Source organism: Pezoporus flaviventris, unplaced genomic scaffold (genome assembly GCF_033815535.1).
Source record: "Pezoporus flaviventris isolate CSIRO_AGI_PZ_B2104156 unplaced genomic scaffold, CSIRO_AGI_Pfla_v1 ptg000029l, whole genome shotgun sequence".
Classification (NCBI taxonomy): domain Eukaryota; kingdom Metazoa; phylum Chordata; class Aves; order Psittaciformes; family Psittacidae; genus Pezoporus; species Pezoporus flaviventris.
The window spans coordinates 4,940,185-4,950,797 of record NW_026892577.1 but is presented as its reverse complement, the minus strand read 5'-3'; the positions used below and the strand labels follow the sequence as shown (position 1 = coordinate 4,950,797).

The following is a 10,613-nucleotide window of genomic DNA, read 5'->3' as shown; positions in this document are numbered from 1 at the left end:
GAAGCCATGCTGGCTGTCACCAAGCCCCTTGTTGTTTTTCATGTGCCTTAGCATGCCTTCCAGGAGAATCTGCTCCAAGATTTTGCCAGGCACACAGGTGAGACTGACTGGTCTGTAATTCCCTGGGTCATCCATTTTCCCCTTCTTGAAAGTGGGGGTTATATTTCCCTTTTTCCAGTCGTCAGGAACTTCACCTGACTGCCATGATTTTTCAAATATGATGGACAGTGGCTTAGCAACTTCGTTTGCCACCTGCTTCAGGACCCGTGGATGGATTTCATCAGGTCCCATGGGCTTGTATACATGTATATATCCAGTATGTAAATATTTGTCAGTAAAATCAAGGGAGAATGACTTAGCATGGATGAAAAAGCAGGTAGAAGTCAGCGTTACAGCTCTGTCTGATGCAGATAACTTACCAATCAGAACATACCCATCTCTGCACAACACAGTGTTTTTCCTCCTGAAATTAGATTATTGTGACAAAACATAGCGGGTTTTTTTTTTTGGAACAAAAGACAAACTCTTACAGAAGTAGGCTTCAAAGAACAGCTTCTGTGGGCAAGACATATGGCAAGTATGGCCAGGACTGGCCTGAATAACTTATTTAACTTATTTCACTGAACTGATATTGGCATGCTGAAGAACGACGGAAACTATGGGATTTTTCCACAGGTTCCACCATAACTCCACTGGCTCCTTTCTTGGGGAAATCAGACCTATAGGAGTCATGCTAAAAAGAACATGATTTAATCAGAATTTAGTAAGCTCGCAATAAGTAGTTCTGTGTGACATGAATGACAGGAATGCAAGAGAGCTCTCTTACATTCAATGTAAGACTCTCACTACAATCTGCAGCCCGTAATGGACAGCATATTCACGTAAATAAATGAATTTTCACTGATTTCAGTGAGCTTCAAGGGCAGCTCCCGCTAATCCCTTTTGAGAGAAGTTCCCATTTATATCTTTCAAAGGAGAGCTGAGCTCCAAATTGCTCACAGCAAATATCCATAGAAATGCTTTCCTGAAGTCTTTTTTTTAACCTAAATATCCCACATGTAAATACATAAAGACCCTTTAACCATCAAACAACAACAAAAAGTCCCCCCAAAATTCCCCTGAGTGAGACAAATCCCAGACTCACCTTACCTATTGTTTTCACCATGTAGAACTACTTTTCTTAACCTACTGCATGTTTTCAACCCTCCATATTGGCTGTGGAATATGCACTTCTATGGCAAAAGAAATGCAATATTGAACATACGTTATCCTGTTAGTACTGACTACTGGACTCAAGAACACAGATGGTGTAAGACCACATAAATGCTACAGGATTTATACCTATGTTTATACATTATATGTATATATTTATATGTAACCAAGGAATATCTGCAATCCTGGCAGCTAAGGAAAAGCCCTCAGGATTAGGTGACCTTTAAAGGTCCCTTCCAACCCAAACTACTCTATGAATCTCGACTCCAAAATCAATCTTTCCTGTCATTTTGTATTCAGTGCATGCCTTCAGAGCATGGAGAGACAATCCCATAAAAGGCCTTTGTTGTTAATTCTAAATTAGAGTTTTTAGATCTGCATCAAGCAAGGGCACTTTCTCACTGTGTGCCCTACTTTACCCTTTACCCCGAAGAATTCGCTGTGGCCAAACCAAAGTAACTTACGCAATCAATCAGAGCTGGTTAAATGTACAAGCAGTTTTACACAGAGTAACTTCTGCCTCATGCTATCAACGTAAAACACGATGGATATTTCTTTGGCTTAAGTTCATACCAGCAATTACGTTTATGAATAACACGGCGAGGATATTCTGAATAAACTAGAGACAGAATCTCTCAGCGCTCCTAAACACAGAGAAAGTTTTAGGAATCCGAAGCAAAAACTCACCTGTAGTTGCAACTGCAATGAGCCAGACTCTGAGAAGCATATACATTGTTCTATGACAGCCATGCTCATGAGGGATAGAAAGTTTGGGGCTAGAGAAATTAATTATCTAAATGAACGCAAAAGTACATCAGTGAGTAAATTGCCATCTGATCATATGAGATACTTAGTTTTTGTCCTGTACTCCTGGAATTCACACATTGCTGAGGCTGTCTTAATTTCTCACATGCTATTTTCTTCATACCCATTTTCTCTTCCACACACTGTATCGCAGAGCCCTCTAGCTGAGAAGTATAGAACTGGACAGGCCTCCCTTCAGAGCATATCAAAACCATCCCTTAATTAGCTGGTGAATGCAATTTGATTTAAGACACACAAAGTACTGGCTCTTTTTCAGGAGCTGAATGCCTTTTGCCTTCTCATACTAAATAAAGACAGCACTTCCTAGTCTGACTGGACACGCCTGCGTGTAGACACGTCCTCTTACTCAAAATCTCCTCGTAACCATGATGGCTGTTTTTATAAAGACTCAGAACACACTTGGGAAAGCACATGGTCCAACCACCCAAAGGCACAGTCTTACAGTCATGGTTACAGTAACTTGAACCTTGAAAGATTCCTGAAGAGATTTGGGAAAAAAAGAAAACCACTTTTCTTCTCCTGTTAGTCTTGCCCAGTACATTCAGGTACACATATTCTGGATATTTTCTTTCTCTTGCCTATTGTTATCTACCATTAAACTTACCTGTTGTAAATGTGACAGATTGGAAATTCACATGCAGCTGAGTTTTCTCATGCAGCTCTTTTTCTTTTAATATGGTTAAAACACATATATTAATAAATACCATGAGGCTTAACTTAGTCACACAATTGTGTTTTTGGTCCGCTTTTGAATCTGTTTGAGTTCAGGGCTGATGCTAATCCTCCACAACGTGCAGTTGTTTATTCCGCGGCAAATCCCACGGGTGGAGAGGGATGCCAGCAGCTGAGCACGTTGCTAGAGTAAAACATGAGGTCGCTGCTGCCCCCCCTGCGGGCTCGATCTGGCACTGGCATGAACAGCCGCCCTTGGAAGCTGGTTGATGCTAGTACCCGACTTCTCCGTCTGAACACTGAATTTTGACGTAGTTTGTACATGTAATGTCAAATATAACAGTTGGCTTTCTGCTGCCTGGTTGCTACTGCTGGAGAAGAAGGAGGAAATACAGACTGCACATAGCTGATGCAACAGTCAAGCCCACCAGGTATAAATAGCAGCTCAATATACACCACCTGGTAATTCCCAGGGTACCCAGAGACTGGGGCTAAGAGCTTCTGAACGTAAAACCAGAGAAACCAAAGGGAAGGCACACGAGTTGCCAGGCAGGAATCAAGAACAGTGCATTACAGTACCGCTCCAAGATCTAATCAGGAACAGGTTCCATTGTCACAGATACAGATCTGCTTACTTCAGCATTTCACAACATGAGACCTGTATGTCAAACTAGTCCAAAGCAGCCTGAGGCAAAAGAACAGGGATGAGCAACAGAAGCATCTCAGGATGACCCTGGGTCTGCTACAGACTTCATTTTCTTTGCTTGTCGTCAGTAGTGTCTCCAGCTCAGTCCCTTAAAGGCTTCCTCCAAGTGCAGACGCTTGTTCCTACAGGGCTGATGACTCGGAAAGAATCACAAAGGATCAAGTTGTACATAGTTTTTCTGGAAATGTACTTTGGCTCAGAGTACAGCTCCTGAGCATGAAATTCCAACTGCAAGTGTTCTGATGGCTCCCTCCACCCTCAACTACAGGTAAAATACTGCAGTGGGGGTGTACATGGTCACTCACCTCCTTGGAAACTGCAAAAGAAGTCAATTAGTTGTCAAGAAAGGCCAATCTTTGAATACCAGATCCTAAATTCACTGGCATTTAGTTATTGCAAAGATTCAAGTATCATGTCGGAAGTGATAGCCATAGGGATAAGCGAATGTCTTCACAAACTCAAACCAGTCCTGTAGCTTCAGATAACATCATTTGAGAACCAAGTGGGACAAGTGAACTGCTGAAATGATGGGCTGTCATGAGCAACCAAAGCTTCTACAGGCTAAGCAGAGCAGTTAAGCCCTGAGGTAACATTACCAGTTGGCATATAATTCATTCTACACAGGACACATAGGGTTATTTTTTCGTCAAAAAAAAATAGCTATGAGGGATTCTAAGTCCTGCTGCTGTGCGTCCCATAGGTGAAACCAGGTCATCTATGGCCTGTGCTGGAGAGACCATGACGCCACGAATAGAACCCAGAGGAGTTACAGGCCACATTCCCGGTATAGCAAAATACTGAGGAACATAACTGGACTTTTGTCATGCAGCTCTACAGCTAGTGAACACTGGAGAGCATTGTGACACTGGTATTTAGACCTTTCTAGATAACTGTGCTATCAATAATTTAAAATGAATTGCAAAGCCACTACTGAGTATCTCACATCATAAATATTTTAGTTACTTGCTTCAAAACTAAGACATTTTATAAAGCCAAAATTTAAATCAGGCTCCCTGTAAAATCTCAGTTATGCCTCAGGCCAAAGACAACAGAATCGAAACTCTGACTAAAACCTACTTTTAATTGTGGACTAATGCAAAAGAGAGAATTTCTATGCTTGCATAGTAGTAGCGTGCCTGAACTATTTTGCATAGCTCATACTGCCTATCGAGAAAGTTGGGGTTTGGTGACCAGAGAGACCGTAACACAAGGGCTAAATGTGCAAACAAACCCACAGAGACTTAATTCAACAAAACCATCCAGTACATTGTCAAAAAAGGCAAACCCAAAACCCTGCATGCAGAAGCCAAAGCCACTTGGCAAACAAGTCTCAGTAGAAAAAGGCTCCGTTCGTGTCAGCGTCTCTGCAGTGAGACATGTGATGAGCATCAGCGGAGAGACAAAGATGAAGCACAACTGTCAGACCAGACAGACGGTATTTGGGAGCCTATGTCGGCAGAGCTGCTCCACCAACTCTGCCAAGACCTGAGATTCTGCTTTTCCTCACCTTCAGCTTGCAGATGGAAGCAAGTTACTCCCCACAGTGAGCCAGGAGGATCCACTCTGTCTCCTCCTCTTAGGAGCAACACTGCCCATGGCAGCAGATACACGGGCAAGCACTTAGAGGACCCACTGGCTGCAGAGAAGTTTTCTCAGGTCGCAGTTTAAAGGTCTCCAATAAGAATTTAATTCAACAAACCAGTTACTGCGTAGTAAATCCCCCAAGAACTACATACATGTCTTGATTGCTGCTGAACCTCAGTAAACGAGTCCTTAATCATCAGTTGGCAATTAATTATCAAACAAGAACTAATTGCAACAGATAGGTAGCCGCTTAGATTGAAGTCAGTAGTTTTACGCTAATTAAATAGAGAGGTCCATGAATTACACAAATATGTTCCAACCAACATACAGGCAGAGACGAGCACTGGGGTGGTAGGGAGAAAGAGTTATTATTTATTGGCCCAAGAAAGCACCCACAACAAGTGTAGGCTGCAGCATGACATCCTCAGCGCAGCTCCCTTGGGCCTGGCGCTGGCAGCAGAGCGCTACTCCTCCACACGTGGGGTGAGGCAGGAGAAACGGAAAGCCTTGCGCAGAGACCTCAGCACTCTCCTGAAGCGGTTCAGTCGTCGCCGTGGGGCCGCTCCTGGGTCTGGAAGAGTGGCAATGCCTGTGGGGGAAGAAGAGCTGTAGGTGAGGGACTTCCTTTGGCAACGCATTCCAGTGCCTCACCACCCTTACAGTAAAGAACATCCTCCTTAAATCCAATCTAAACTTCCCCTGTTTAAGTTTTAACCCGTTACCCCTTCTCCTATCACTACAGTCCCTAACGAAGAGTCCCTCCCCAACATCCCTATAGGCCCCCTTCAGATACTGGAAGGCTGCTATGAGGTCTCCACGCAGCCTTCTCTTCTCCAGGCTGAACAGCCCCAGCCTTCTCAACCTGCCTTCATACAGGAGGTGCCCCAACCCCCTGATCATCCTCGTGGCGCTTTCCACCAAAGGCTTGCAGCCCTCAGCCCGTGGAGGGGAGGCTGGGACACACCCGAACCCATGCACACACTGCTGCCGGCCTGGCCTGGGTGCCACCCAACTCGAGGAAGTACCTGGCTGGTTCTCGCTGTCCTGAACTACAGCAGGCGACATTGATGGTAATTCCACATGCAAGCTTTGTGCCACGTCTGGCTCTTCCACCTGCTGCTGCCTTGTTTCCTGGATGACAGCCACAGCCTTGCCCAGGTGTTTCCTCAGAAAGCGTCTGATCCTACCCTGCAGGGTAGCAAAAGCACAGGCAGGGGATGGGGGCAATGTCAGTGGGATGACACAGGGAGCACCGGAAACAGCCTTGTCACAAACCCCCTGGGAGCTGCCGTCCAAGGCCTTGGGATCCCCGGTGCCAACCACACACGCCTCACTCACCTGGCGCCGAGAGTCCCGAGACAAGGGAGAAGCTGCTGCATCTGCTCCTGGAGGAACGTGGGATGTTCCAGCCTCTGCTGCAGGAATCTCAGTCAAGGGAGGGGCCACTTCATCCTCAGGCGCTGTTGGGGAGGCAACAGCTGCGCTGGCTTCTCCCTGAGGCTCTGAAGACACAGCAGACTCAATGTCCTCAAGTGGTGCAGGCGTCAATGCTGCCACTGACACACTGAGGATTTGGGTCATGTCCTGATATTCCACCAGCTGTTGGCTGGTTTCCTGATCCACACCCTGGACCGGAGGCTCCCTTGTGATGAGCACGGCTGCTTCCTGTGGAACCCCCTCCTGTGCATTTGGACTGAGCAGGCCAAGTGCCTGGCTCTGTGCCTGTGGTGCTGCCTCCTGCTCATCAGCACCAAGGGAAGCTGGTGTCAGTGCCGCCTCCTCCTCTTGTGACACAGGAGTGAGAGGTGGGCAGTGCTCCTCTTCCTCTGCAGCTTCACCCAGTGTAGAAGCTGCCAGTTTGGTGTCCGTGGGAACGGCTGGGACAGGTGACGCTCGCTGCAAGTCCCCAGCTGCCTCTCCTGTCACATCCTTGCCCTTGCTGCTGGGGAAGCCAGTCCCCTCCTGGGTATCGGCCTGGGGGTCCTGGAAGAGCTCCGGGACGTAAGGGTTGACCCAGAGGTTGTGTATGGTGATCTCTTCCACTTGGGACAGCACTTTATCAGTGCCCTCTCCCCTCTCTTTCTCCTCCTTGGCCACTGCCACATCCAGGATTTGGGTCATGTCCCGAGGTTCCACCAACTGCTGGCTGGCTTCCTGGAACAGTCCAGTGATGTTCGTGGCCAGTTCTTCTGCAACCATCTCACGGGCATCTGGACTGAGCAGGGCAGGTACCTGCCTCTGTGCCTGTGGTGCTGCCTCCTCCTCGCCACAGACAGGAGACGCTGGTGCCGGTGCTGCCTCCTCCTCTTGTGACACAGGAGTGAGAGGTGGGCAGTGCTCCTCTTCCTCTGCAGCTACACCCAGTGTAGAAGCTGCCAGTTTGGTGTCCATGGGAACGGCTGGCACAGGAGACGTTCTCTGCAAGCCCCCAGCTGCCTCTCCTGTCACATCCATGCCCATGCTGCTGGGGAAGCCAGACCACTCCTGGATATCTGCCTGGGGGTCCTGGAAGAGCTCTGGGACATAAGGGTTGACCCAGAGGTTGTGTACGGTGAGCTCTTCCACTTCGGACAGCTCTTTGTCTATGGCCTCTTCCCACTCCTCTTCCTTTCTCTCCAACTCCTCATCATCAGCTTCCACATCCAAGGTCCCTGGCGCCACCTGTAATCACACAAGAGGGATGCAGGAGGTGAGTAGGCTTCACTTGGGTGGAGCAGTGGCTGGCCAGAGGCAGAGGTTCATCCCCCTGTCCTTTCCCTTCCTGTCCTTGGCACTCACCTGCCTGCGACTGGGCATCCGTCTGCACCGCAAGGCCGCACGAGGCCTCCGGCCCTCCTGCTGCTGGAGCTGCCTTTCCACAGAGCTGCCCAGCAGCCAAGGCAGGCTGGCTGTCCTTTGCATGTGGAGCCTGTGCCTGGTGTGGGCCATGCTGCTCCTCTGCGGCTCCTCAGAGGCTCTGGCAGAGGGAGCAGCGGGAACCTCCCTGCCACAGATAGCTCATGCAAGACTCCTGCTTGAATCTCGTCAGTATCTCCGGTGCCAGCCATAGGTTCCTCGCTCACCAGGTGCTCAGATTCACGAGCAGAGGCAGTAGCTCCTGCATTTCCTTCGTTGGCTACTTCAGGGGCACAGTGGCATGCTCCAGCCTCTGCCACAGGCATCTCAGTCCATGAAGCTGCCACTTCCTCTTGCTGTGTTTCTGGTAAGATAATGCCTGTTTCAGCCTCTCCTTGATGGTCTCCACACACAGGAGACTCAGTGCCCCAGTCCCGCAGATTCCATTACTGCTGTTGCTTCATCTAAGTTTTGGGTCATGTCCTGATGTTCTGCCAGCTGCTGGCTGGTTCCTGGACCACAGCCAGATTCATGATCAGGACCTGTTTGGTGATGCTCCTGGCCATTTCTTCTAGAATCATCTCAGAGGCGTGTGGGCTGAGCAGAGCAAGTGCCTGGCTCTGTGCCTGGGGTGCTGCCTCCTGCTCACCACAGGCAGGAGACACTGGTGCCGGTGCCACCTCCTCCTGTGCCACTGGAGTGAGAAGTGCATGGTGCTCCTCTTCCTCTGCAGCTACAGCTAATGTAGAAGCTGTCGACTCAGTGTCTGTGGGTCCGGCTGGAGTAGGAGACATGGTCTGCAGGCCTGCAGTAGCCTCTTCTGCCACATCCATGCCCACGCTGCTGGAGCAGCCAGGCCCCTCCTCGATATCCTCCTGGAGGTCCTGGAAGGGCTCTGCGACCAAAGGGTCGACCCAGAACCTGGAGGAGGTGATCTCTTCCCCTTCGCACAGCCCTTCGTCTGTGTCCTCTTCCTTCCTGTCACACTCCTCATATCAGCTTCCTCATCCGAGGTCCCTGGCACCTGCTGTTCCAAAGGCTGCTGCTCGGCTCCGTGGACCTCAGAAACAGCCTTCAGCAGGACCTCCCTTGTGATATGCCTGGCTGTTTCCTCTAGAACTATCTCACAGGCATCAGGGTTGAGCAAGGCAGGTGCGTGGCTCTGTGCCTGTGGTGCTTCCTCCTGCTCCAAGAGACTGGCTGTGATAGGAGACCCGCTTTGCGGGTCTCCACCCGCCTCCCCTGTTGCATCCATGCCCATGCTCCTGGGGAACTCAGACCCCTCCTCGATATAGACCTGGGGGTCCTGGAACAGCTCTGGGAGAGAGGGGTTGACCCAGAGGTTGTGTACGGTGACCTCTTCCACGTGGGACAGCACTTTTTCAGTGCTCTCTTCCCTCTCTTTCTCCTCTTTGGCCACTGCCACATCCAGGATTTGGGTCATGTCCCGAGGTTCCACCAGCTGCTGGCTGGCTTCCTGGAACAGTCCAGTGATGTTCATGGCCATTTCTAATGCAGACATCTCACAGGCATCTGGACTGAGCAAGGCAGGTACCTGCCTCTGAGCCTGTGGTGCTGCCTCCTGCTCGCCACAGACAGGAGACGCTGGTGCCAGTCCTGCCTCCTCCTCTTGTGACACAGGAGTGAGAGGTGGGCAGTGCTCCTCTTCCTCTGCAGCTACACCCAGTGTAGAAGCTGCCAGTTTGGTGTCCGTGGGAACGGCTGGCACAGGAGACGCTCTCTGCAAGTCCCAGCTGCCTCTCCTGTCACATCTTTCCCCATGCTGCTGGGGAAGCCAGACCCCTCCTGGATATCTGCCTGAGGCTCCTGGAAGAGCTCTGGGACATAAGGGTTGACCCAGAGGCTGTGTATGGTGATCTCTTCCACTTCGGACGGCTCTTTGTCTATGGCCTCTTCCCACTCCTCCTCTTCCTTTCTCTCAAACTCTTCATCATCAGCTTCCTCATCCCAGGTCCCTGGCACCTCCTGTAACCACACAACAGGAATGCAGAAGATGACTTTACGGAGCAGTGGCTGGCCACAGGCAGAGGAAGACTCATACCCCTGTCACGTCCCACCCTGTCCTTGGCAATCACCTGCCTGTGACTGGGCATCCATCTCTGCCTGGGTGGCAAATGATGCCCCTTGCTCTCCTCATGCTGGAGCTCTCTCTTCACAGAGCTACCCAGCAGGCAGCCCGCTTGGCTGGCTCTCCTTTGCATGTCGAGCCCGGGCCTGTTGTGGGCCATACTGCTCCCCTCCAGCTCCTCCAGAAGCTCTGGCACAGGGAGCAGCGGGAATCTCCCTGCCACACACACCCCGGGAGCTGCGCTCGCCTCCAGCACCTCAGGATCCCCAGTACTGGCCGCAGGCACCTCACTTACCAGGTAACGAGAGTCCCAAGCCAAGGGAGTCGACACTGCCTCTCCTTCATCGCCTGCTCCTGGTGCAAAGTAGGGTGCTCGAACCACTGCTGCAGCCTTCTGAGGCAACGAAGCTGTCATTTCACCCTCATGTGCTTTGGGGGAAACAAGGGCTGTGCTGGCCTCTCCCTGATGTTCTCCAGATGTGGAAGATGCCCTGTCTTCTTCAGCCTCATCTGCTGTTGGGATGGGAGAGGCTGTGCCGGTCTCCATATGAGACTCTGCAGCCACAGGAGACTGAGCGTCCCCAGCTGCTGCAGGTGTCAATGATTCCACTGTCACATCCAAGATGTGGGACATGTCCTGCTGTTCCAAAGGCTGCTGCTCGGCTCCGTGGACCTCAGAAACAGCCTTCA

General features: G+C 50.3%; 1 protein-coding gene and 1 long non-coding RNA gene across 2 annotated transcripts; both read right to left on the bottom strand.

The window, feature by feature from the left end:
• Positions 1–5,364: 5,364 nt before the first annotated feature.
• On the bottom strand, positions 5,365–6,380 carry LOC133272423 (uncharacterized). Its single transcript, XR_009744409.1, has 3 exons — positions 6,338–6,380; positions 6,025–6,187; positions 5,365–5,588 (listed from the first exon to the last, which is right to left on the bottom strand). It is a non-coding gene; the product is annotated as an uncharacterized LOC133272423 (long non-coding RNA).
• Positions 6,381–6,429: 49 nt separating this feature from the next.
• On the bottom strand, positions 6,430–7,936 carry LOC133272391 (microtubule-actin cross-linking factor 1, isoforms 6/7-like). The gene is made up of 4 exons (XM_061459552.1): positions 7,778–7,936; positions 7,244–7,660; positions 6,596–6,982; positions 6,430–6,501 (listed from the first exon to the last, which is right to left on the bottom strand). The coding sequence occupies exons 1-4, from the start codon at positions 7,925–7,927 to the stop codon at positions 6,430–6,432; spliced, it is 1,026 nt and encodes a 341-aa protein (XP_061315536.1). The 5' UTR covers positions 7,928–7,936.
• Between the last annotated feature and the right edge of the window lie 2,677 nt (positions 7,937–10,613).